Raw genomic sequence first — 27,439 nt, forward strand, 5'->3', positions numbered from 1 at the left:
TCTTGGGAGGCAAGGGCTCTTCCTTCCTTCCTTCACTCACTCATTTGTTCTTTCTCTGCTCAGCACTGGAGGTGACCAGGTGGCTAGGATTGCCAGCTGGCTTCGGAAGCCAACTATTGCCAACCCCCCTGCAGCCCCATGACACGGTGGTTTAGAGTAAGAAATGCAGATCTGGCCCTGGGGCCCCAGCCCTCACTCAGGCCATGTGCGTGTCTTCTGCCCCCAGGAGGCGCTCTGCAGCCCCCCACTCCCAACCCCACCGGCCCCAGTACAAGGGTGCCCCCTGCCCCCGCCCCATCAGAGTCACTGTGATTTCTGATCTCTCTGGGGAATGCTCTCAGCCTCATCTTTGAAACTGTCTTGTCAATTCTGCTATTCCCTTTACACGTTAGATTAAACGGCCAAGTTCTACAGAAATTCCTGCCAGGATGTTATCGATGTGTTTTCGGAGCTGCGTGGGGTTGAGAGAAGAATTTGGGAGAAAAGCTGGCACCATTACCGCAGGGCGTCTTCCTACCCGTGGGTCCCTGAACGCATTTGAGATCACTGTGCTTTCCAAATGCTCTTTATTGTTTCTCTAAACCCACTTTTATAATTTTCTCCATGAAGTTCAGGCCCAGCCCAAGGCCTGTCTGACTCAGTCCTGAGCTCCTTTTATTCTGCTGTTACATGCGCCATCTTTCAGATACATTCTCAGTGGGCTGCTTGTCTTAGGAATGCAATTTTTTCCATATTGATCTTATACCCAGAAACCCTGCTGAGAGTAATGATAATAATAATAATAATAATAGAGTCACTGGACTTTTCCACAGAGCCGATCCAATTGTCCACAAAGAACACAAAATGAACAACAAAAGCAGTTTGTTTCTCCCGAGTCTGTCCTCACTCTGAACAGCACCCCTGAGAGCCCGAGAGTCTCTGGGGAAGGCTGCGACTGTGCCCCCGTCGTGAGCTGCACCAAACGGGGACCAGTGAGGTTGGCAGAGGTTCTGGCCCTCAGCTTCTTTGCTCCTGGTTACTGGTCGGGTTTCGCAGGCATCCCTCACCCGTGCTGTGCTCAGGTGGGGCCTGGTCTCAGGGCGCAGCCCCATGCTGAAGCCCAGGGTCAGGCTGACTACCTGCCAAGAAGGGTCAAATCCCAGACTTCGGGGCAATGCCACTACTCCCAGCTCAGGGCAAGGCCAGGTCACGGTCAACTGGACAACTGGTGGCGAAGGTAAAATGAAGTCACGAGGGCCCACCACTGGCATGGGGGTCTGGGGCCTTTGCAGGGAGAAGTCGGGATGGAAGCGGTTCCACTGTTGGCCATACTGATGTGGTAGGCTCTTCTCCAGAGGCCTGCTTGGGGGAGGGGGCTGGCTTCCCTGGTCCCTCCCGTGTAGTCTCTCCTCCTCAATATACAGGAGCTGCACTGGTAAGGACACTTTGGGTTGCAGCAATGAAAACCCAAGGTGAAAAAAGTTAATTTGGAGCTGACTAAAATTAGAAAACCAGAGATAGATTTGATTTCAGGTATGGCTGGATCCAGGGACTCAAATGAAGCTGCCTCTTTGTTCCTCTGTCTCTCAGCTCTCCTCTTGGGCAGCCCCCCAGCACCAGGAAGACGGCTCCCCCAGTAGCACCGGGACCCTTTCCTCTGAGATTTCTGCTCCCAGATGAACGCTCCCTCCCAAAGCAAGGCGACAGGCACCCAGGCCTGACGCATGGCGGCCTGGCTTTGGTCATGGGAACAAATCGGCCAGCTGATCGCTCTGGCCCTGACTATCCTGGTCACATCTCCAGCCCTGGCGCAGCGGTTGGGTCAGCTCCATCCTCACCATGTGGACGGGGTGGGACGGGGTGGGACGGGGTGGGACGGGGTGGGACGGGGTGGGACGGGGTGGGACGGGGTGGCTCCCCAGCGGAGACCAGGGGGAGAGCTACTCCCAGAGGAAGGAGCAGGGGTGCAGGACGGGCAGACGTGGTGGATGTCCACCGCAGGTGTTTGCCTCTCGGCCAGAAGCTGAGGGACACTGCTTCCCCGCACAAGGGAAGGGAGGGTGGGCCCTTCTCCCAGACCGTCCCTAACACAGCCACGTCGCCTCCTCTGTCCTTAGCTGGACTCATGCCCCCAACCCTACAGAACAGAGAGGAAGTCTCCAGGTGGGCCAGGGGCTCCCTCATACTCTGCTCACAGCTCTCCCTTCCAGTTCCATCCCCAGAAAACGCCAGGAAGAGAAGCACTTCCGAGGGCGCGGGTGAAACGCTGGCCTGGATGTGTTTTGGGGGGAGGGTCGGTCAAACCCTGGGCTGCTAACGTTATCTGTTGGAGGGTGCTTCTGCTCCCTGCGTTCCAGGTTTGGGGTCTAGAAAATGGTTAACGACTGGGTCAGTTGCTGCCACATTCCTGGAAGGCCCTGGGATTACACGTCCAAGTTTGTTCCTGAGAGGGGCCGATGGCAAGGCCTGCGCTTCTGCAGGGAAGTGTTTGAAGTCAGGGTGACGCTGGGTAACATGAGCAGCGCAACTGAAAGATGGCTGTAAACATTATCCCTGAGCCTCACCTTGCCCTGCAAATCCACTTTCTAGAGGGAAGACGTTTGCCACCTCTCTCCCGACTGGGGTGAGTCTGTGCTCTGAACACGGGGGTGCAAATACCTGAGTCCCCGCTTTCAGTCTCCCAGAAAGGGGGTTGCTGGATCATGCGCAATTCTGTTTAATTTTTTTTTAAAAGAACTGCCGTACCATCTTTCCCAGTAAATCTTTTTATTGCTTTGCAAGATTAAGTCTCCGTTCTCAGCAGCCCCCTCTACCAGTCTCTCTTCCTCCTGCCTGCCTGGGCCAAACCTCATGAGGGAATGGTCCACATTCACTGCCCGCCTTGGCCAGCTGCCTTCTGCCCTCCACCCCTGGAAACCACTCTGGTGGGTCAGCCAGGCACCCAGGTCTCTGTTCACACCTCGGCGCCCTGGGCCCCGGCACCCTCAACAACGCTCCTCGGTCACGCCCCCGAAGTTCTGTCTGCTGGCTCCTTCCCCCGGCTGCCCTCCAGCATCACTGCAACCAGAGTCAGACACGGAGCCTTCTCTTCCCAGCTCTGCAAGAGTCCCCTGTGGGAGCTCCAGGCGTGAGCTCTGTCCTTGAATCCTCCCAGCAGCCCCAAGAGGTCAATGCCATTGGCAGTCCCTGTGTTCCAGATGAGGAAGCAACAGAGGAGCCCTGCCCAGGGGCAGATGGCCAGGAAGGGTACAATTCGAACCCTGGCCTCTCTGCCACTAAAGGCCGCTGAATCTGACCACCGTGCACCACAGCCCATTGAAAATGCGAGTGGACCGGCACCCCAGGCCCCCCGGGCTTGGCTGCTGAGGGCAGGGGTTAACACCCAGCCCTCCCCCCACCTCAGCCTTCATGCCTGACAGCTTCTATCTGGTATCTCTTAGATTAGCCCCCAGCTATTTTTATTCTGCCCTTGCTCAGGGGAGGCAAACCCTCAGGCAGGGCCCCAGGGAGCCCATCAGGAGCCAAGGAAGAGAACGGAGCTTATTTTACTGACTTTTTTTCTCCTTAGGAGCATCTCCAACCAAACTGTGTCATCTGCCACATCACATGGAGCAGGGCCCTTTGGTTCCCTGCCCTCCCCAAAGGAAAGGGAAGACACCTTCTTTTCAGAATGGGTTGACCTGTATCTGTGGAAGTCTTACCTTCCGGGACAGTGGGAGGAGGTGTCAGGGAGAGGGGCTTCAGAAGGGAAAAAGGGAAGAAAGCCAGCTCCCCCTGCTGTGTGTGGATGGAGGGGGAGCCCGGGCTGAGGTGGGGCAGGAGAATCAGACATCTGAATGGAGGTAGGGAGGGGTCTGCAGTGGACACCCCACTTAGGAACTACGGACGCTGACCCCCAGAGGTTAAAGCCGTGGGGATAGGGTGACCTTGCCCTTTAGAGACTATGCAGGGGAGAAGAAGGGAGATCTGTGGCAGCTGGTGTTGAGGGCTGAGTGGGAGATGAAGCAGGGAGAGTGAGTCCAGGAGTTGTTGGCGGAGCAAGAGACAAATGAGAGAGTGTCGTTGTCACAGGTCTCTGGGCAGAGCCGGTGGCCAGCAAGGCCTGCAGCTGCTGAGAGATGAGGAAGGCGGGGGACATGTCCTCCAAATGGGCAGGCTGGAGGTCGCCGAAGACCTGGGCAAGACTTGTCTCAGGGACAGTGATGGTGGCAGGAGGCGGACTGAAGTGGACGGGGGGTGGGAGGTGAGGGAACGGGGCCGTGCCCAGGAGCCAGGCGTGGAAAGAACAGACGGAGCCGTGGCCCGAGGGGAAGCAGACGCCGGCCTGTCTCGTCCCAGAGAAGCACTCTCCCTCCAGAGCTTCAGTGGCAGCAGAGCACAGGCTCCACTGTCCTCTGTGCCATTCTGAAGGGTGGGGCCTCACATTCTGTGCGGTCTCCAGGTGCCTAGCACGCAGTGGGGACTCAACAGCTATTGTAATGAGCAAGGGAGCGTCCCTGGAAGGAGTCACCCACATCTCTGTCTTCCCACGAGACCAGGTATGTTTCAGGGAGACCCCCCAGTGAGCCAACAGAGGCACACGCAGGTGACACAATGAGGAGCTTATATGACAGAAGTGAGCGGAGGGATGGTCCGGTGTGCAGTCCCAGTCACTGGTGGCATCTGCGGGTGGAGAGGTCTCAAGCCAGGTGGCTGCGGTGGCGGCCCGTGTCCAGCACAGTGGAAGTCCAGCAGGACTTCAAGTGTGACCCCTGGGACAGCCAAGCTCAGGTCTGGGCGGTCGGAGCTCTGAGTTCTTACAGCCCACGGCGGGCAGACGGGTCCCACCCAGACGGAGTCCCACCCAGACGGAGTCCTCACCCAAGTGTCCGGACTTGTGGCTATTCAGGGCCCCCCACAGGCGTTCCTGTGACACCCCTTCCTCAGTCTTGCCACAGCACTTGACATAACTGTCACGGCCGACAGTGACCCCGTATGTCTGAAAACTCCACTCTGCTCTCACACTGTCCATTTTTGATGATGATACAGGTGATGATGACAGTGAAGAAGATGAAGATGAAAATATGGATTCTTAAAGATAAGATCTCTTGTTGTGGGGATTAAAGGAACAGTTAGGCTCCCCACCATTTGAACTCAGAGCACCTTCTCAGGCCACGGCCACCCCCTCTGTCACGTGGGCTGGCCCCTCTTCCCTCTAGGTTCTGCACTCGAGTCCCTGGGTGGCCCCTCCAACCTCAGGACTGTGCGTCCTGCAGGCAGAGACTTCAGCCTGACGCAGCCGCCTGCCCACCTGTCCCCGCAGAGTGGTGTCTAACAGACACCCCAAACGCCACGCGTCCAAAACCCAACCCCCAATCTTCGTTCTCCTTCAGTGGCTTAAGCCAGAAATCTCACATTTTGCTCTCATTTCTTCAAGAATGATAAGCATCCCTTCCGGAAACCCTGTCCACTTGGCGTTACCTTCGAAACATACCCAGAACACGATGGCCTATCTCAGCGTCTCCTGCCTCAGCTGGGTGCCAGCCACCATCATCTGCCCCCTGGACAGTGGCAGTTGTCCCGGTCCCCTCCACCTTGTTACGAACCCTGACATCACATTAAGTCGCTCCTCTGCTCAAAGCCTTCCTGTGGCTCCCTGGGTCTGAGTACAAGGCCATTCCTTCCTACATGACCTTTCATGGTTCTGTCCCCCACTGTCTCGCTGACCTCTGGGGCTACCTCTCCTCGTCCCACCCCACACTCTGCCCTAGACGTGGTGGTTTGTTTCCTCGTCTAGGGTCAGTCCCCCCAGACTGGCCCTGCCCTCTTCAGACGCCAGTCTCAGGTCCAGGTTGCGCCCTGAGCCTCCGACCACCAGGCTGCAGGGTGGAGGCTCCCCCAGCTTGCTGGGGCGGCTCCCGCACTCAGAGGCGCTCGCTAGAGCGCTGGTTATTCCAGTAGAGCCTGCAAGTCCAGAACGAGATACAGAAGTAAGCTTTGTATATGTGATTTTCCAAACCTAGTATCTGTTTAGAAAAGCAAAAAATCCCTAAGAGCATTTCACACGGTCTGACGGGGTTAGTCATCCATCGGCCAAGTCCACAGAGCGAATGTGAACAGTGCCCCCTCCTGGTGGAACGTGGAGCCAGCCGCTTCCTGCACAGACAGCGGGTGGAGGAAGACTTTTCGCCCTCTGGCTGAGTGGGCTTGTGAGATAAAGGCACTTCAAAATGGGGCGAATTCGACACTCTGTTCAGGAGGCGAGTAAAAGAGGAATAAAGCGTCAAAGGGAGAATTTTCCGGAGCACAGAGCCCACACACTTCCGTATGGTGAGGAGGCTGTGGGCAATTAGCGGGGTGGAGTAAAGGAACATATGAAGACAAGAAAATGCAGACTTGGTAACACCCACCTGCTGCCCTTACGGCTGGAACGCGAGCGGGGACCGCCCCTGGGTCTCATGCTCAGCTCCCACTGGACCATCCCCAGACACATGCAGGCACATTGGCACCCAGCGTCTTCGGGGGCCAGACGCTGCTTAAGGGTGACGTATAGAGTGTAAACGAATACACACACTTTAACTCAGGACCCCCTGTTAAATTAGCAGGTCTACAGTGCACAGCTGGCCCCCTGACGGGCTGGCACTTCAGACCCAAACAGAAGTTGGGATGCCCCAGCCGGTTCCGTGGGGCCTCAGGGACCAGCGTGCTGCATTTGCTCGGTCACACGGAAGTGGCACTCACCACTTTACATTCTCGTTTGATTCTCAGATCGACAGCAAGTGTCTCTATGAACGATGGCCCCTGTGGCACAGGTAGGGAAACTGAGGCTTAGTGACATGAAGTCATTTGCCCAGAACCATGTGGCCCATGAGTAGCAGGGAAGACTCAGAACCGAGTCTCCAAGTCCACCGTCCCCTCTGCCTCCACGGTACCCTTCCCAGGGCCCCCTGGCTACACAGAGTGGGGGAGGCTGAGACTCAGACGCGAGGGGAGCCCAGCCCGAGGCACAGAGACACCTGCCTCCCCAGCCTGGCCGAGCCAGGGCCCCATCCCCTTGGCCCCAGCAGAACTCGGGCCCAGACAGGCCTCTGCTTATCACTAGCTTCGCTCTCCTAGGTTATATTTAGCTCGGGACCTCAAAGAGAAAGGCGTGGGCCAGCCCCTGCGACGCCGCCGCACCCCCAGTGGGGGCTGGAGAGATACCTCGTAAAACCAAACGCATTTCACTCTGTTAAACACGGTCAAGTTTATTCAAGGAATGGACACAAGTTTTCCTCGTCCTTCTCCCGCCAGTGCCCCCTCCCTCCACCAGATCTGGCTTGACGGCGATGGCGGGAGGAGGGCCACCAATCCCAGAGGGTGGCCTCTGAGTGCCCCCGTAGTCCCCCTTGTGGTGCTCGCTGGCTCCCAGAGGCCCGGTGTCCCCACAGGCATCCTGACGACAGGCTTCCTCTCGCTCCGCCCGCTCTTTCAAGGCAGCCACGGGCAAACACCTGCGGACTGTCTCCATCGACCTACTGGGCACCTGGAACCGCCCGGGGAAGGCGGGTCGCTGGGCAGCCCGGGCCGGAGCTCAGGAGCGTGGCTGGACCCCGACACTGGAGCGCAGACGGCGCACGCCAGCTGCTCTCAGACCCTACAAAAACGGGAAGAGCCGCTTCTTTATAATATAGAGAACCGTTGCCAGGAAAAGGGCCAGAGCAAGAAAAATAAGGAGTTTGTCCGTCAGTTCTCGACGATTATATTTTGTGATGAGCTTCCGTCCCAGCTGGATGGTCCCGGACATGGACTTGAACTCCTCATTGGCATCCAGGATAGTCCGAGAAGAGTTGACTGAAACATAAGGGGTGGGGGGCCGACTCAGAGACCGCAGAGCAGACAGCAGGGAGCCGGCTCAGGGGCCGGGTCCCCAGGAACGTCGCTCCCGAAGCAGGCTCCCTGCCCGCGCACAGAGACCGGCAGAGGGGTGGAGAACGCGGACAGAATAAGGAAAGGCGCTTCCCTAGGTCCCATCCAGCTCAGGGAGGGACGGGGTCTGTGTACATTCAATGTCACAGGGCTGTAACCTGGAGTCCCCTGCAGTGGGCCCCCCAGGGAAAAGGCAGAAAGACTGTTCTTCCTTGGCACCGACCTTGGCTTTCTGGGGCAGGTGGGCGCTGCTGAGGACCACCGGCCACAAGACCGGCCCAGGCGACCGTGGACAGGCCCTGTGAGGGCTGTGTGGGGACAGGGGCACCCCGCCAGGACCCCTGGCTGCCAGGGCTGCTCTCTGAGGGATCGGCCCCCACACGCCCTCCCACAAACACACCCTTCAGTCCAGGACCGACCACAGCATTAGAGACCGGTCACCCGCGCGATGGACGTAGTGTGACACCTAAGAGGAGGCCCGTGTCCCTCAGGGCCCACTGTGCTCAGGCGCCCACTTCACCTCTGAGTGTGGGTCTCTGGGCCTGACGCTGGGGAAGGCAGTCTACCTGGATGTTCTCCCACAAAGTAAAATAAGCCACTGTCCGGACACCCCAAAAGGGAAAGGTGTTACGTGGAACGGCAAGGTGGCGTCGTGGTGGGGGAGTGCGCCGGCATGGTGAGGAGGGGGAGCACGGGCTGCAGTCGGATGCGTGTGCCCTGCGTGCTCGGAGACCTGGGGAGCACACGAGTGGACCTGGGGGTCAGGGCTCCGAAGGCGGTCGGAGGGCGGCTGTCTCTCCACTTCCCTCTCGGACTGCCCAGGGCCGCGCCCTCCAACAGGCCAGCCACCAGACGCACGGCGCCTGCGCGTGTGAGGCTCGGCCAACCCGGACTGCGTGTGTCTACAGGTGAGACGGTCACGGAGACACGTGTGAAGGACAAAGGCAGGCAGAGTCTCAGGAACTCTCCTGTCACCTGCCTACTGAGACGGCAACATCTGGCATGCAACGGGCTGCAGGGGACACGTGGTTCACGTCAACCTCACGTTCTGTTTCACCGCTTCTGACACGCCCCCTCCGCGCCCCCGCCGGGGCGCACGCTGTTTCTTTTGGACACGGCGGCCCGGCGAACCTCTCCTTAACCACCTAGCTTGGATCACCTTCCCACACAATGAAAAGCGAACAAAAGAAACTGCTGGAAGAAACAGAAACGCACTCGGAAGGAGCAGGTCTGGGGAAGAAACGAGCACTGAGAAAGCGCCCCCCCGGCCCTCTGTCCCCAGGCCTCTGCGTTTCAAACACCCACGTAAAACCGGTCAAGTACCAGCCTGACGGGCCCTGCTCGTCAGCGCTCCCTGCAGGGCACACAAAGCACCGCAGGAAAGACCGATCAGCGTCAGGAAACATCACGTGCGCGTCACCCCCACAGCAGCACCACCGGGTCCCCAGCAATCCCGTCCCCTGCCGCCCCCACCAGCAAAGGCCAGATATTGGGTCCCTAATAGGCTTTTTCAAAAAAACACTGTGGTTTCAACAGCTTTTAAATCAAGCTGAATTCTTGGGCCATAAAGAAAAGATTAATAATCAAATTCTTATTTTTCAACAGCTCTCTCCTACAAAATGTGCCCCAAGAACAGTGCTCAGCACCCCAGAAATCCTCAGCATCTGTGCTCCCTGCCTCCCCCCAAAATGCATCGTCTGCTTCTGATGCATGTGTACGTGTGTGTGTGTGGGGAAGCTGGCTGTCACCTGCACCGGAGCAGAAAAGCCTTGGCTCAAAGGCCAGATGTGCCCCCTTCCCCACATCCCCAAGGCCTCTGCCAGGCTCAGGCCGTGCTGCAGTGCATGCTTAGATGAGTGACCGGCTGGTTCTGGGCCTGGCAGCCCAGGTAAGTTTCAAACACGGGGAGGGGCCTTGGGGACGAGCAGCTGGCTCTGCTGCGTCTGCCTGTCTGCGTGGTGCACTGAAAGGAGTGGCCGAGACCACGGATACTTTTTAGGGCGGTGATGGCGCTGTGGTTTGATTTCTATTTTTTGTTTCAAGAGTCCTTTAGGGGGACACAGTGAGGTGTTTTTGATGCCTAGGATTTGCCTCCAAATCATCCAGGTGGGGCGCAGAGGACAGCTGAGACGAGGCTGGCCTTGCGTTGACAACTGCTGAAGCTGGGTGCCGGCTCCGTGGGGTTCATGCACCACACCCCCCACTTCTATCTCTGTGTGAAATCTTCCAAAAGTGCCTCAAGGACCAAACCCTTGTCCTCTGTTTCCCATGCAGAGGGCCCTGGAGGGGACCGACTCTCTTCCGCGTCCCCAGCAGACGCCATGGGAAAGCTCTGGGGAGAACCCGGCAGTCCCAAGCAGCCGCTTCGGTGCCCCCCGACTGTTACTTTCACAGCTCGCTCACTGTAAACACCGTACCGGGGACTGTGCCTGTGGGCCCAAGTCCTAGCAGACAAGCCGGCCGCCGATCTCCCTGCGCCACGGGTCCCAAACAGCAGCCTGACTGGTCCCAAGAGCCCTGGTGAAGAAGAGACCCCACACCCCACCCCCGCCGCCCTGCTTGCTGCCACCCACACTGCAGATCTCTCATTTTGCCCACAAGCCCCTGGGAGTGCAGCTGTCGGGAAACCTTCCAATGGGGGTGCACAGCTGCAGAAACTGGGGAGCAGCAGGAGCAGCGCATCTCGCTCTGGGGAGAACCAGCCACCACAGAAGGGAGACGACACACAAATCAGGAAGCTGCAGGGGGAGGCAGAGACGGAGGCGGAGGCAGAGGGGCCTGGGGCAGGCACCGGGGCCGGGAGAAGCGTCCCACTCCAGGCCCGGCTTTACCTAGCGTCTGCATGGCTTCCTCGCTCTGCTGCACCTGCTGGGACATCATCCTGCTGATCCCCATGAGGCTCTCGGTGATGCTGCTGGACGTCTGGGCCAGGCCCTCCTTGGTGGTTTTCCTACACGTGCAGAGCAGGAGGAGGAGTGTTAACGAAAGCCCGGCTGCAAGAGAGTCCCGTGTGCAAAGGAGACCCCGTGTTTTCACCTCTCAAATCCCCAGGTTTCTTAAATGTTTGCAGTCAGAGCCAACAAGGGTGTGCGGAGCCCACACTTACAGACTGCTGGGAGGGCCTCCGCGGGGCTGCCTTCTGTAACACAGACAGTTACCTTTGCCTCAAGGGGTCTCTTCCCTGGAGAAGTTCTGTTTTCTCTAGATTGTCGATTGCGATTTTGCAAGTGAGATTCGCTTTCCTCCAGGACGCCTGATTGCTGGGATCAGAAGGGGCACACGTGAGTTTCTGCAGACTCTGCCAGGCCGACAGTCCAGTCCCAGCAGGTCTTCCTTGGGCAGAGCGGGGGAGCAATGGGGAAGGGCACGGGGTGGCCCACGGAGTCTGCCCCCACCCCTACCGCTTCCTCCTGTTGGCTGCCCTTGCACTTCTGGACCCTGGGCGCCTCCAGGATGTTCTCCTACTGCCCCCCACTGTCTCTGAGCCCCGGGCAGCCTGAGGGGGCAGCCCGGCCCCCGCACAGCTGTTTACAGCCCGCAGGCCTCCCGACCTCAGGGTCCCCTACGAAGCCCTCCGCTGAGGACACGAGGCCCGTGCTGTCCAGCCCGCTCTCCCACCTCGCTGCCCTGCCCGAGCACCGCTTGGCTCTGCTCAAGAACCAGCCCTGGCCCACGTGTATGTCACCAGGGCCGACAACAGCAGTCTCAGGTGGTGTATGTTGTAAGAAGTACAAAAATCATAAAAAGGCGGTTTCCCTCAATATTTCTTCACGGTCTGCTGCTCTTTCCGCACAGCAGACAGATGGCGGGTGACACAAACACACTGACCCAGCGGGGCCCGCTGTCACCTGACTTATTTACACGCCTTCCTTCCGCACCCTGGGAGGGCCTGAGCCAATCTGGTGAGCGGCGGCCTGGAGTTAGCAGGGCAGCCTGTGCTGATGGCCTAGAGAGAGGGAGGGGCCCCGCCCAGAACCCAGCCCCTGCTCTAGGACTCTCGCGCAGCGCCCTGGCTCACGTCAACTGCACTAACCCCCGAAACATTTCGGGTCAAATGGAGACTACACGAACAGACAGGTGCTTTTCTGTCCGGGCCCCAAGGGTGAGAGTCCGCAGACAAGCCCCTGGCACCTCAACAGCGGCCACCATGCCGTTTCATACCTGATATTTAAAAAGAATCAGTGATGTCTAGGCTGGGGTGGCTCAGTGGACAGAGAGCCGGCCTGTGAACCGAGACGTCACTAGTTCGATTCCCAGTCAGGGCGCAGGCCTGGGTTACAAGCCGGTTCCCCACTTGGGGGCGTGCGAGAGGCAACCTACCCATGTTTCTCTCCCTCTCTTTCTCACTCCACTCCCCTCTCTCTAAAAATTAATAAATAAAATATTTAAAATAAAAAGAATCGGTGACATGTTCCAGCCGTTATGGAGGCGGGTCTGCTGGGCCCTGCGTTGCGGAGCTGAGCGGGCCACGGAGCCCGCCCCCGGGGCCCACACGCACCGGAAGGACAGACAGCGAGCCCGTGCTCATCACCGTGCAGTGTGACGGCAGGCGGCCCGGCGAGTGCGGCCACCGCTCCCACACCCAGGGGCCGAAGCCTTGACTTACGGCCTTCCCTCCTCTGCCCTCGAGCTCCAGGGCACGGTGGCCATTCTCAACTTTGACCCGACTTTGTCCGGCAGAACTTGCTACACTTTGTAGCACGTGTCCCCTTTATTCATTGTTTATCATCGGAGTGCCCTCGGTGGCCTTGGGAAGCGCAAGTCCTGATGACACCAAGTGTCAGCACTGAGCCGGGCACTTTAACACTGGTGGCATGCACTCCGCTCCTGTCCCCCACTTGGACTAGCCTCCGGCAGGCCCACGCCGTGGTCAGCCCTCTCCTCCCGACTGGTGGGCGTTACCAACACAGCTGCCGGCAGCGGGGGAGGGCATCGTTCAAACCAGAGGCAAAGCCACAGACCAGCATGGAGGAGGCCGAGTCGGACAACTAACGAGGACGAAGAGAAGGCCCAGGAGGAGGCGGCCCAGCAGGGGCTTCAAAGGAGAACGATCGGCACCCGACCAGAGGACTGGGAAGGGTGACGGAGCCCACAGACAGCTTTGCATGAAAACCCTCCTGTGATTGTGGCGCAAAAGTCACATGTGGAGGGACAGGTACGATTTCGTGCCGCCACACAAGTTTGTTGGAAAAGCCCCCCAACTCAATGCCAAGAGATGGCACAGACATTCAGTTACACAATCAAGTATCAGCCCACAGCCACGATAACCTCGGTGTTGTAGAACATAAGCTTAGGGACATTCCCTGGCTCCACTTTTTCAGATAAAGCCCCATTCAAAATGTTCTCAACTTTGGTCCATCTTTTTAAAGAAATGTATTATTATTATTAGTCCTCACCTGAGGACATGCTCATTGATTTTAGAGAGGGGAAGGGAGGGAGGGAGAGAGGGGGAGGGAGAGAGGGGGAGGGAGAGAAACATCGACCGGTTGCCTCTTGTATGTACCCTTGACCAGGGACTGAACCCACAACCCAGGCATGTGCCCTGACCAGGAATCGAACTCATGACGTTTTGGTTTACAGGACAAAGCTACAACCAACTGAACCATACAGGTCAGGGCTGGTCCATCTTAAATGTGTTCACTTTTAATGGACTTCTGGTACCAATTCTCCTTAGATAAAAAAGTCCTGTATTGCCCTGGCTGGTATAGCTCAGCGAATCGAGCTCTAGACTGCGAAGCAAAGGGTAAACGGTTCAATTCCCAGTCAGGGCACGTGCCTGGGTTGCAGGCCAGGTCCCCAGTAGGGGGAGTGCAAGAGGCAACCACACTGCGATGCTTCTCTCTCTCTCTCTCCCTCCCTTCCCCTATCTCTGTAAAAATAGATTTTAAAAAATATCTAAACAAAGAGAGAAAAAGTCCTGTATTACAATAGCAACCATTTTTTGGTTTTGTTTTTAAAATATAAAATACAGTGTAATATTAAATATGCTTTTGTGAAACTATGCCCAGTTCCACCTACACAACAGCTCCTGCTGCCCTTTTCTTTGGAAATTACTGTTCTAGAGAGAACATTCAGTCCGTTTATAAAAGATACAGTCAAGTCACTAAGCCCAGGTTTCGTAGGCAAAACAGGCCCAAGCCTCCCAGGGGCGCGTGCGCCAGCAGAGGCCGCTGGCGGGGGGCGGGGGGGTGCCGCCTACCTGAGCATCTGCTTTTTGTGGTTCTCCACCTCCTGGAGCAGCGCCTGCTTCTCCGACTCTTTGTCCTGCTCTCTGGCCAACTGCTCAAGCTCCTATGGGGGAAAGCAGCTCTGTGTTAAAATGACTGTAAAGCCAATACATAAACCCGAGAGCACTTCCATTTGTGGCCGGGTCAGAGCCAGCACGTGAAGACCCTCCCTGAGCAGGACCCCCGGGGTGTCCTGCCGGGTGGCACAACACAAAGGTCCTTTGAAACACACAGCTAAGTTAGCAGGACAGTAAGGACAAGCCCAGGACCCCACAGCGAGGAGGAGACTCAGCCGGTGCAGTCGGCCAGTGAGTGCGGCGTGGCTGCCCTGGAGTGGGGAGGCCTCGCGGGGCTCGGGACACAGCGCAGGCCTGAAAGGAAGAGGGACAAAAGCTCTACACGGGGGACTGACCCTGTTCTCAGACTTCTCAGGAACACCAAGCACTGCCTGCTTCCCAAAGTGCCCTTGAACGTCTCTCCGGGAAGGAACACGCAGGACACGGGCACAGCGCTCGGAGGGGCCAGCGGCCAGTCTTCCTCCAGAGCAGGCTTCCTTCAGAGCAGGCTGTCCCCGTGCTGAGCAGCACCTGGGGCCGCGCGACATGAAAGCGCGAGTCTTCAGACGCCACTTGCACGTGCAGAAAGACGGGGTGCCCAGCACTCACCCGGAGACGGGCAGGCCCTGCCACCCACATCTCACTGAAGGCACAGCAGCAGAAACACCTACACTATTCAGCCCAGTGCTTCTCGCCAGCCTGCTTCTGAGACAGCACATACGAGGTCTGCCCGGAAAGTATCCAGCCACGCAATAAGGAAAATGCAGGCATTTACGGGAGACACAAGATACAAGAAACACCGTATACAGAATAATGACGCCTCAGTCCCCTTCAAAGTAGGCACCGTGGGACCTCACACAGTTCTCCCAGTCACTATCAGCTGCCCCAGCGTATTTTCCTGAATCTCGTTGACAGTCTGAAATCTTTTCCCTCTCAAAGGTGATTTTAGTTTTGGGAAAAAAGAAGTTGCAGGGCACCAAATCTGGGCTGTAGGGGGGCTGAGTCACCAGGGTGATTTGATGTTTCACCAAAAAAATGGGCACCAGATGTGATGCGTGAGCGGGCACACTGTCATGATGAAGCTGCCAATCACCAGTTGCCCATAGCTGCAGCCTTCCGAATCATTCAAATAGCTTCCAGAGAGGAATGTTCAAGCTTAACGCAAAATCTGATGCAGATTCGTTGCTCTACTCACTCAGTCATTTTGAATGTGACAGCCACACAGTACACACGCTCACTCAACAGAGCCTACTGTCCCACTGACCAGTATAGTGAAAGCGTCGCTGTTCACGCATGCGCATTCCAGCCCACTCGCCTCGGCTGCCAGGTTGCACAGATGCCTGCAAACCGTTCTCCTTACGTTAACAATGAGACAGACCTCACGTACCGGAGTTGAACGCGGGAGAGCTGTATGTGCATATGATGTGACTGGTGATGGCAAAACAGAAAGGAAGAGGCTGGGCAAAACAACAGCCTGAAAAGAAGCAACACTGGTGATGGACTGGGGTGAATGGGCTGCAGAGAGAGGTGGAGAAAAGGAAGTAGCTCAAGTGACCTCAGAGTTTTTAAGTCGAAAATTCCAAGGACAGCGGCATCCCTGCCATCCACTTAGCACAGCTGGCAGTGCCCTGCACTCCAGAGTGTCCAACCTTAACCTGGACAGCAGGTCAGGACAGCTACCTACACCATCTAAATGTTTGCTTAAGAGCCCGGACAGCTCTCGGGTCGAGGTCAGCCCTAGGGCCCGGGCCCCATCCCTGCACCCCACTCTTGGATCTCGGTTCCAGAGCGCCGCTCACCTGTATCCTGTGCCGCAACTCTCGAAACTTCTCTTTCACTCTAGTGTTCAGTTCAGTAAGTGCGCCTAATGGTCCCGGACAATCCCGAATATCCTAGGAGACATTGAAGAGATGAGGGGACTTTCTCAAGGCAATGCAATGACATGGACTCCAGCTGTACAGGGACCGCAGCCCAGGCTGGCCCCTGACTGCAGCTCATCCTGATCTGTGCTGTCTCCTTCTGCAACACAAGCAAACACATTACTGTTTACACGTTCCTCCTCCCTCTCTAAGTTCAGTCTGAGTCAGTCATATAAAAGCCTAGAGAGAAGAAACACAACTCTGCCCTGATTTATTAGTTCCTAAAGTTTAACGAAATACCCCCTGGCAAGTATGAAAGCTTTAAAGTAACTTGTGGGTCCAACTAAAATAGAAATCCCAAACTGACACTAATAACTTTAGGTCTTTGAAAACTGGGGTGCTAAATTCCTGGCATCATATGACAAGATTAACTTCAATTTGATTTGACAAACCATCTATTATAAATCACCGTGTTTATGGACATATTCAAAGACACCTTTAGAATTTGTTTCTGGACAGTCCGAATTATTGGAGCCAGATTTTAGAGCAGGCTCTGGGGCTGGACTATGTGGATTCAGATTCTGGCTGTGTATTTATTAGCTGTGCAACCTTGGAGGAAAAATCACTTGATTTCTCTGTGCCTCAGTTTCCTCATCACACTACCTATTTCACAGACCAAGAATGTGCCTAAAATGTGCAGCCAGGGACCTGGAACACAGTGAGAGTGTAATGAATCCAGCTAGCACCGACCTTTTTCATTAGATTTTAGAAATAGCCCAGTGTTTTGAACTGTTTCTCCAGCTTACACACAGGAGAAGGAAAGTTCAAGAAGTTTAAATGATTGCATCGTTTCCTCATTCTCCCTCTGGCTTACTCATTAAATCACACTCCCTGGCACCATATGGTAAGCCACTAATTTGGTTTATTTTGCATCTGGTTTCCATGGTGGCCCCAGTGTCCTTCACTCTTCGCCCCAGCTAGTTGCAAACTCTGAATCCACACCTAATGTTTAACACTCCCTGGAAATGGAAATGATCTGCCCAAACCAAGGTCTGAAACTCTTAGTTTCTTTTTGTTAAACTTAAGGAACCATCACTACATTCCTAACTCTTGCCTATGCCAATTGGTCTATTGCACTACTTCTTTCTGCCCTTCAATGGCTTAAGTCAAAGCACCTCAATGACCTAAGTCCTTTCTCTAGGCTAACTCCCAGTTCTGCCACTAACTGCCTTCAGGTTCGGTCCTTGCTAGTTCACTGATTTCCTCATTACAAACCCACAACTACGTCCAGGTGATGTTCATTTCACCCAGTCCCTCCCGTGCCAAGTGGCCTTGGGTGCCACCTGGCACCAGATCCGTTGGAACTGGCCAGCAGGGGGCGGGGCTAATGCCTCCAGAACGCTCCCGAACGGTGGAGAGCGCCATATCAGAAGGCGGGGCTCAACACGGTGACAGATGCCCTGTGAGGTGGTCCAGGGCAAGGCACACTCAGGGGTCCGGAGGGGAGGGACCAAGCGGGGCCACAAAGGCGAACCCTGGTCAGGTGCGAGGGAAGGGGTGTCCCAGAAAAGGACGAGCCAACGGCACGTGGATGAAGGCATAAGGCCAAAGGTCAAGGGGAAGGGACCAAAAGGGGTTAGAGAAAAGGTAGCCGACCATGTAGCCGGGCCAACGACCAGGGAGACTTGACCAAGTAGGGAAAGCTCGGGAGTGACACCGTGAAGTTCACATGAGACCAGCGGAACTCGGGTTTAGGACAGTGGGAGCCCAGCAGGGCCCCGGGAATCAGTACCTGGATAAGTGCCTTCACCTCGAAGTCGAATTTGACAATCTCTTGGTTGCAAATTCGGACGTGGACATCTTGGGTAGCCGCCATGTTTGAGACGCCGGCTACGGGCAGCGGCGGTGGCCAAGTGCAAACGCGTTTTCTCGCTTCCCGGACTTGCTACAGCGCCCCCTAGAGACTGGCCTAAAGCCAGCGAGAGTGGCGGCGCCGAGTCGTGGGCACTTTTCCCCACATGTCGGGGTGAAATCGTTCTCGCCTCTTGTTGTGGCCCCCCAAAAACGGAGAGGAAGAGAAGAGAGAATATCAAGAACGCTTTCACAGTGGCCTCTCCCCATCTTCCGCCGATCAGCCATTCTGACGATTACAGATTTTTTGCATTGAGGTTTGGGGGAGGAGGGGAGACTGGAAGAAAAGTCCCAATTGGGATGTCTCTGGAAGGTGGCATGGACTCATTTTTATATTTCTTTAAGTTTTCTTGTATGTTTCCTATTGTAGTGAACCCACATCACGTCTCCGTGCCTCAGTGCCCTCAGAGGCCACCTGGTGGTACGCACGCGGTCGGCTGGAGGATTCAATAAGATAAGACGTGAAAAGTCCCCAGCACAGTGTGGAGAGGTGGCTCCGGGAAGAACGCCGTGCGCGCTGCTATTATTACGTGACTGACATTTTGGAATCACCTCCTATGTGCCAAGCACGTTGTACTAACTACTATATGTGTACCATCTAACTTAACTCTCACAACCGCCCCATGAGATAGGATCATCCCCATTTTACACACGAGGAAACCGGCACAGGGCTCGATCATTGCCCAGCGCGAATGGAATCGCCAGGTCCAAGGTCATGGGCATTTAAGCATTCCGATCCATGCCTCCAAACTGCTCTCCACAGAGGTCCTATATGTGGGAGTTTACACTCCCGCCGGCATATGTTACCAATGCCTGCTTCCCACGGCCTTGGCAACCTGGCACGTTAAACACCGGGATTTTTGCCAATCTGCTTAAGTGAAAAATGCCAGTTTAAAATTTGCATTTCTCTTATCATGAATGAGGTTGAGAGTTACTTGTATTTATTGTCTGCCCATTCCTCTATCAGGTTGTTGGTCTTCTCTCTCTCAATTCCCAGGAGCCCTTTCTATGTTAGGGTTAGCCCTTAGCCATGAACTTTCCTTACTCTATAGAATTTTGAATTGGCTTAGTGGTTTTGTTTTTTTTTTGCTTTATTTTTGTTTCATATAGAATTTATCAATCTTCACTTACGACTTCTGGGTTTGGGACCCAAGTTTGGAAGCCCTTCCACCAGCAACAGGAATTGTTTCCTTTTTCTTTCTTTTTTTTTTTTTTTAACGTTTTTATCTTTACCCATTTTGAAAAGTATGGCAGCATATGATGTGAGGTATAGAGCCAACTTGACCTTTTCTAGCTATCTGGTCGTCCCAACACTATTTTCTGATGAATCCACCTTTTTCTTGCTGGCCCCGATGCCTCATTTACCATACTAAATTCTTATGCTGGATGTAGTTCTGTTGGCCTAGTCATTCACGCACCAAAATGACATTTTTTCCAAGATTTTATTTATTTACTTTGGGGGGGGAGAAAGAGACAAAAACATCAATGTGTGGTTGCCTCTCATGTACCGCGTTGGGGACCTGGCCTGCAACCCAGGCACGTGCCCTCCCTGGGAATCAAACTGGCAACCCTTTGGTTCGACACTTTTAATTATTATAGTTTTATATGTTTTAATATCTGTTAGGGATTAAACACCCTCTTCCCCCCAGCCTCTCCCAACTATTATTTTTCCCCCATGTGAACATAGGTTTTGCTTTTTTTTGCCCTATCGGTATGTCTTTATTGGGATGGCATTGAATTTTTTATTTAATGTAGGACCGACAGCTTTGACTGCTCCTGTTTAAGAACTCGGTCTATCTTTGCATTTGTTCAAGTTTTCTGTATCTTTCATGGTATTTTCAAGATTTCTTTAGACCTTACACATTGGGTTGATTCTAAGATTAAAATTTCTTAAAGAAATGGAAGTTCACATTATTTAGGTCAAACACCCTGGCTCTTCAAACAGAAGATTCCTATGTAAGACGGTGAAGAAGCCCAAAGTCTGCAAGCCGCTGATCTGCCCACCTGACGTCCTGCTTCTTGCTGGAAATTCCTATGTAATCAACAGTCCCCAACTGCATCTCTCTGCAATTAAAGAAAACACAGCTCCCCTTTTCTCCACCCTTCAACACAGTCCCTTCTAACAAAATGACCAACTCTAAACTAGACGTCCTCTTTGAGGGACAGGTACGCAATATGGTGACCCACACTCCCAAACTACCAACACTGTTCAGTTCCTGTCACCTTTACCCACTGATCCTGAGATTGGCGTTTGGTTCCTACATCTGCTAAGTGTTGGCTTTAGTTCTTTCTGGTTTTCTGATTCTAAGCCCTTTACTTCTTACACAGATGTCTATCCCAATACTGCCCAGTCCCTTAGAGGTGAGGATGGATGGTCTCGGAGCCCAGCAAGCAGATTGGAGTTTGCACTGTAGTTCCACGTCACAGGAGCTGGGTCTGCATCAAGTGCCCTCATCTAAGCCTTGTCTGATGACTGCCCACCTCGCTGGGACCCTGAGAGCAGCAGCAGAGTTCCCTGATGGGACAGCCCCTAGCAGGGGCTTCCCGGATGCCACCCTAACCTTCTAGGACTTTCTAACTCCTTCTTGCCATTCTGAACCTTCCAGCCGGGACATTAGATTTTCCCGACTACTGTTTCCCCTGGTGGCCAAGGAGTTCTCGAGTCAGTGAGCAGCCCACCCAACTGCGCACCACTCACGGAAGGGCTAGTTCCCCAAGAGCCAGCCTGACCTGGCCCACCCAGCTCCTTCAAGGTCCTGGACTGTGGTGGAGGATTCCATAAGGCGTGGTCTTGAGGGGTTAAGTCCTGAAGCAGACCTAGTTCATGGGACACCAAGTCCACTTTGCTTCCTGACAGCCTCTATGTCACTCAAAGGAAGCCAAAAGGGCTTTTCCAAGGCTCCAGGGACGTCAGCAACTTGAGCCCATCAGTCCCCCTCTAACGTACCCCAGCAGATGAGGCACCGGCATCCTGTGTAATGACTGTTATTCTGAGGTCCTGTCCACACGCTACCCCCTCTCCTCCCGCCATCCCCCCTGTGGCCTCAAAGACCATGGCGGTCTCTCTAATTTCAGGCCCCAGCAGCTGGCACAAATCTTGGCACAAGGACAAGTTTGTTAGCTGAAGGTACACAAAGCTACAGCGGGGTTCACTCTGGTCCCCAAGTTTGGCTCTAGGTATTCTTACTTCAGAGACTCAAAATATTTCATTTCTCTCAGAAAGCTCACTTGCCCAAAGCACTGAAGTATAAACTGTGCTCCAAGCTATAAAGAATGCAAACGCTTATGAATAAGTAATCCTGCATAGCGGCTAAGTATCTCCATAGTTCTCTGCTGTCTTCTGCTCAGAACTTCTCGGCAGCCGGTTGTCCGAGGTGGATGGCTGCCTCAGTGAGCCACGGGGAAGCCAGAGAGACTGGACGGCGAAAACAGGAGGCGAGCAAGTCAAAACCTTTTCTTTCCAACTTTTTTTTATTTTAAATTACAAAGGACGTTGCATACACGAATGAAATCTGTGACTAGAAGGGCCGAGGGGACTGGAAGGGGACAGAACACAAAGGCAACACGTGAATTGCCTTTTCTCCGGAAAAGAAAAACTGCACAACTATTAACCGACACGTAATAGAGTAATTTTTAAACAGCTCGTGCGTCAACAAGATAAAACTCTTTCTAGACAAAAGACAAGACTGAATCCAATAAAAAGTTTCGTAGCTCCAGTGGGAGGGTGGGGGGAGGGGGGAGGAACAAAACGACAGAATAGGACAGCGTGACAAAGGGGATCCTACGCAGCTATGCAAGAGAGGTTGCCACATTGTATGAACGAATGCTTTGAATTCTTGCCCTTCCGCTCTTCTCTTGTGACTTCTTATGCGAGGTCAGCCTTCGCGTGGCTGCTAGCCACAGATGCTAAGTTACAGGACAAATCCCAGGGAGAGAAGGTGAAAAAGGCAGGCAGTGGAATACAGCATCATAAAAAATGGGGTAGGAAGACAGACACGATACACACGCGCGTGCGCGCACACACACACACACACACACGCATTTCTGTTATTTGGTTCTGGGAGAAAAACAAAGGGCAGGACACAGTAGTCAGTCAGTCCCACTCCCACCCGCCCGGAGTTTAATGAGTGACACCACTGTGACGGAAGAGGCAAACACAGTTCACCCAAACTTGGCACCTGACACCCCTGACTCTGATGTTCTGTGTGAGTCCCCCGGTCTCCGAAACACTATCTGGAAGTAGTTTTAAGGTTCTGTTCCCTCACAACTACCCCCAAATCTCTCTCTTCTGAACAAAAATGGCAATTTGGCAGAATTCAATCCCCAGGGGTAACTGCTACAACTTCAGTCAGTTTACGAAGCAGGAGGGCGATGCTTCAACACATGACCCCACGTGCCCGCGGGCGTGTAAGACGTTCAGCAGTGCATTTCACCGTCTCTCCCCTAAGTGCTTATTCCTTAAAACGAAACAACCATCCCTATTGGGGACGTTCACGGTTACACCCCAAAGTGTTCAAAATAGTAAAAAAACATGGAGTCCTCTTCTCATAATGCCCTTATTAAGATTACAAAGATTACAAAAGAATCCACAAGTATTACGGCACTGTGTGACTGGTCTGTCGTGATTCAAGGGAAGAACGACACTGGAGTTTTGTGCAGAGTTGTGGACGCGGCCTCTGTTCCATGGGAAACGCAGTTAGTTCCACAACGGACTTCGCTAGGACGTCGACCGAAACCTGTCGCTTCCACACTAGAGCACAATTCGATGCATCCTCGAAGTTCAAGTTTCAAGATTTGGAGAGACGCTAACATTCGGTTACACACTTAACTAGAAAATACTCAAACAAAGTTTCAGGAAGACTATATAAAGAAAGGGAACATAAGTTTTTGTTAATTTCTGCTGAAGGCAACTGGAATTCGTCTCTTAGAAAGTGAACTAAATCTTAGCAGCTACGATATTTTTACATGTGTGGAATAAAGAAAAGCACGTCCATTCTTGACATTTTGGTGAATAAACTAACAGCTTTATTAATGAAGGCAAACATCAGATAATTGTATGAATATTATATATATATATATAAAAAAGAAATCCAAACTAACAGCATTGTATTTCAAAAGTACTGTACTTCTGTTTTCTTTTTTTAAAGAGACTTGTCATCTGTTTTATAAAACAAACAAAAACAGGTACTCTTCTAAAAAATTCCGGAAAAAGGAAATAGTCAACTTCAAGCTGATGAAGAGGACACACCTTTCTTTAAATGCAGACTATTGCAATGAAGCAAATCAAGTCAAGCATCAGAAAGAAGATGTATGACAAGCTGATGAAAGTCAGAAAGTCAAAGGGATGTAGTGAAATCACCGCTCGTCTTTCCCTCTCCTATGCAAAGACCACTCAAAACTGGTCTTCCGTACAAATATAAAAGAACTATGAAAGAGAGGGAATCTGAAACCATACCCATCTGAAAACCTTCATGATGTCTTTCGAATAGCTTTGATTCTCTTACCGAAAAGGTCGAAGTGAAAGATTTAGGGAGTGGGAGGGAATGAGACAGTTTGTGTTAATGTACAAGTAAGGCACAATATAAAGCCACATCATAATCTGTCGTGAAGAATACAGGAAGGGACAAGAATCATACATGGTACAATAGAACAGGCAATCATATCGACTGGAAAAGTGTGGCACCCAATTCAGAACTCAGACAAGGTCTTAACAAGGACAACTGAACAGCATGCTTTCGTTATGGAGACAAACTCTATAAAGAATCCAGTGTATCTGAAATGAGGAAGAATGTTTTTTTGTTTTTTTTGTGTGTTTTTTTTTTGTTTCGTTTTATTTTTAAATCATAGTACTACTAGAGTCAAAGTCTCTATAATTGCTTTTGGAACAATGGGTTCATCTGAGGTGATTTCACAATGCCTTCACTGAAAGTAAGATTCTGGACGTCATTATGAGTAATCTGTATACCATGTATGAACAACACAGAAAACCTTTAGAGAGCTCTTCTCTAACGATCTTCACCCAAAAATACATGCCACAATTGCAAAAACAGAACACGTACAATTGTTGGGGTTTTTACATTACCCTTATAAGATTTGTTTGTGATGCATTAAACATATATATTTAATGACAACAGAGGAAGCAGATTATTACTGGCATTAAAGTACAACCATTTCTAGACGGTTTTAAATGCCACAGAGTCCCCTGGTTAAAATGTAAAGCTGCACAGCTTGCCTATGTCATCTTCATGGTCAAGTTAAAACAGCAAGAGGGTTTAACCTGCACTCTACATTTTACTGCCAGGTTTTTATGAAGATCAAGTATCGCTGCAGCATTCTGACCAGCCCAGATTTAGCAGCAAATGGCAGGAATCATATAAAATGCAAAATTTTTTAACAAAGTGCTTTTCTAAGATATACATACATATATAAATAGGTACAAAATAAAGTGTCAACATTAAAAAGCTCAACTATTTCAAAGCTTTCAACTATTTAACTTAAGTAGTACATATAAAACACTGAAATGCAAGGATATGGAATCTACTAAACAGATTCAAAGTCTTTTTTTGAAATGCAAGACCAAAAAATCAAATTCTGGTTTGCAGAGAGGAAAAAAGTATCAAAAACCAGAATTCCTAACAGAGCAGCTGGAAAGGGGCAGTTTTAGAAACCTCATCAGCTGAATCTCTATCATAAAGTGACTTTCCCGATGGCAAAACTGCCGTGTTTTGGAATACGTTTTCATTTGCCAGATACATTCTGTCAAGACTTCACGTACTTCCGAGTTACAAACCTGTGCTTTGCCTTCTCCCACCTAGAAAAGGGGAAACTTCGAACAACGAGCTCCCATTCTAGTCCACCGTCAGATCTGAGCTTATCGTCTGTTCGGTGTGAACGCACTGGCCGGGCACAGTTCCACCAAGCACACCACAGACCCTGGTGCGTCACAGTGCACGATGTCGAAGAAGCGTGTGAAGCGTCGCCTGGGCGATACTACGTGTTTTAGAATCAGACCTTTGTAAGCTAGAGCTGCGTGTGCAGTTGCTTACAAGCGCGTGGGGGTGGGAGGAGTGAAAGAAAGGACATACACAATACAGACAAACTATAGTTACAGAATAAATTCTCCAACGGGTAATGGAGAAATGGATACTCTCTCAGCAGCTAGGTCTGAAATTTTTGGTATTTTTTTTCTGGCTAGATAGGAATTATTCTTTTATGTATAGTTTTAAGCTACCAGTTTTCAGCGTTCAAACCACAAGGTTTGAGAATAACACAGTGAGAGAGAGACAGGCTGGGAAGGTCTGGGGGAAGGGTTACAACGCCGCCTTGACACAGACACGTCTCATGGAGAGGTAAAGCTCGAACACAGTCAAAACACTGACTAATAATGAAGCTGTTTCATGTGAGCAACACACAGCACCTAAAAACTAAATGTGTTAGTATTTCTCAGTTCTAGAAACTATAGAAGAAGTCACATGTCAGTCTGAAGAAGCTAGTTTGAAAATACCTGTACAAAAATATAAAAATCTATAAATTTTTTTTGTTTTTGTTTTAAGCTTGTGTTGATCTTTGAAAATATTACATGCACAATAATACATCAATTGGAAAAGTGGCAACTAAAGAATTAGATATTTTTAGCTTTTCTCTTTCTTTACATATATATACATAATACAATAAAAATAATCTGTATTTTGGTTGTTTGGTGGAAGTATACTACAATAAGCTAAATAAACTTTCAATTCTCAAGGTCAAAAACTATTTTATCAATAGCTTACTAAAATGAAATATATTAAATTTTTCTACAATAAGTGCAGAAATAAAAGGACAAGACACCTACATGGCCACCAACTGATCTACCGCAGAAGCGAACTGGAGGAACAGCGAAATCATAGTTGTGCATGTGGGTGCCCCTTCTGTGGATAATTGGACCCAGACAGAAATAAAATTCACAGTTCAGTAAGATCCCTGACCCTGACCCTCCGTCTTCTTCTCTCTCCTTGTATTCATACATTCATACAGTATCATGGAAGCTGTGCAAAACTTTACTTAGACTGGCAGTTTGCCATATCAGTTGCATTTGTCTTTGGTACAAAAAAATAAAACAATCGCAATAATGTGCAAGTATTTGTCTCCTTCCGGTCAAGTACCGAAATATGAGTTTTCTAGAGCCATCTTTTTTTTGTTTGTTTTTGTTTTGTTTTGTTTTTTATACAATACACAGACTCTGTGGCATATATCTACATTTCAACATAGTCCTATATACATTCAAAAATCCTGAAAAAGAGTTGGAACAAAAAGACATTTAAACCCCCTAATTTTTCCACCTATATCTTGTTTTTCCTCATTAGGGTTTCATCATACAAAATATTACCAGTTTTATAGTTTCCCCAAAATACAAGGCACAAAGAATATGCTTTTTTTCTTACTTGCACAGACATTATATATGTATTTATATATTTATATATACCGCATTGAGCTCGGAACACGAACACCTGACACGGCCCACGGGCGTGAGTGCTGGGCCGTGCCACGTACGAGTGAGACCGATGGTTGTGGAAAATTAGAAAAAGCAATAATTCTAAAAACAATCTAAACTGCTTTAAAAAATGCTTCCTCCATTTTTCTTTGTAGTTCAGAACATAAACCTGCCACGGTATTTGGCATTTACTAATATCTTCACCCCCCCCAAAAAATGTTCTGCTTTAACAGACTTTTGCGATCCGTATCTAAACATTTAGTTAAATGTGTGAGCTTCGATTCTGATGCCAGTAGCAGTTGTAACCATGGTTTACGCTCTGAAAATGCAATAATCGAGTGTTTTGGATCATGCTTCACTTATCTACTGAGTTCTTAAAACAATGTAACCTAATTGCAAATGTTGACATAATGCTAAACTGACATGCAAAACAGAATGAAAATTTACAATGGGTAACATGACAAACTCAGGCGGTTCTGACCAGGGTCCAGTGAGGCTCATCACACTTTGGACGTCGGTATCCTCAGCCCCACGAGGCCTCCGGTGGGGTTGCCTTCTGCGGTCTTCTCTAACACTTGGTTAACAAATTCTGAGGTTTGCCCAGCAACTGGGAGACCTGCGGAAAGAATCAAAGGCACATTAGACACAGAAATGGAGAGGGCACGAGTGGAGGAGGGGTAGCTCTCGGCGTGACACTGGTCCCAGATGACTACTCGGCTCCTTGCTACTGCGGCCCACAAAGTAACTCCACCCACCATATTAGGGCTGACAATTCTAAGATCCGAAGGGTCAATCCAGAATAACCACAAAGAAATGGTTAATCAACCTCTACAGTGGGCAAGATGACAGGCAGTAACGGTCCAAGTGACAAAAATGCAGAGCTTGCAAATGACCAGATGATGCACACAAAACACAGGCCATGAAAGTGAACCATGTAGTGAATGACATGAAAGGGAAAAAAGCCGTATGAACAAAGCCTAACAGATCTTTTTTTATGACAGAACTAAAACTGAACTTAAACCAAGAATAAAAATGAGCTAAATTCAC

General features: G+C 51.6%; 2 protein-coding genes across 10 annotated transcripts in view; both read right to left on the reverse strand.

Moving 5' to 3' along the window:
- Nucleotides 1-7,190: 7,190 nt before the first annotated feature.
- On the reverse strand, nt 7,191-17,892 carry BNIP1 (BCL2 interacting protein 1). 2 transcript variants are annotated; one of them, XM_037127931.2, is made up of 6 exons: nt 17,801-17,892; nt 15,949-16,041; nt 14,066-14,157; nt 11,025-11,126; nt 10,698-10,816; nt 7,191-7,791 (listed from the first exon to the last, which is right to left on the reverse strand). In XM_037127931.2, the coding sequence occupies exons 1-6, from the start codon at nt 17,882-17,884 to the stop codon at nt 7,595-7,597; spliced, it is 687 nt and encodes a 228-aa protein (XP_036983826.1). In that variant the 5' UTR covers nt 17,885-17,892; the 3' UTR covers nt 7,191-7,594. The 2 variants fall into 2 exon arrangements, with proteins under 2 accessions (XP_036983826.1, XP_036983825.2); XM_037127930.2 differs by lacking the exon at nt 7,191-7,791 and adding an exon at nt 7,798-8,599.
- A 3,485-nt stretch (nt 17,893-21,377) lies between these two features.
- CREBRF (CREB3 regulatory factor) overlaps nt 21,378-27,439 on the reverse strand; it is a 43,990-nt gene continuing 37,928 nt past the window's right edge. For all 8 annotated transcript variants that reach the window (XM_037127876.2, XM_037127878.2, XM_037127874.2 and 5 more), the window contains one exon: nt 21,378-27,008. In XM_037127876.2, coding sequence (XP_036983771.1) covers nt 26,893-27,008 — 116 coding nt within the window. In that variant the 3' untranslated portion in view covers nt 21,378-26,892. The remainder of the gene's footprint in view (nt 27,009-27,439) is intronic.

This window comes from Artibeus jamaicensis, unplaced genomic scaffold, assembly GCF_021234435.1.
Source record: "Artibeus jamaicensis isolate MK-2021 breed Jamaican fruit bat unplaced genomic scaffold, CSHL_Jam_final scaffold_3151, whole genome shotgun sequence".
In the NCBI taxonomy this organism is placed as follows: domain Eukaryota; kingdom Metazoa; phylum Chordata; class Mammalia; order Chiroptera; family Phyllostomidae; genus Artibeus; species Artibeus jamaicensis.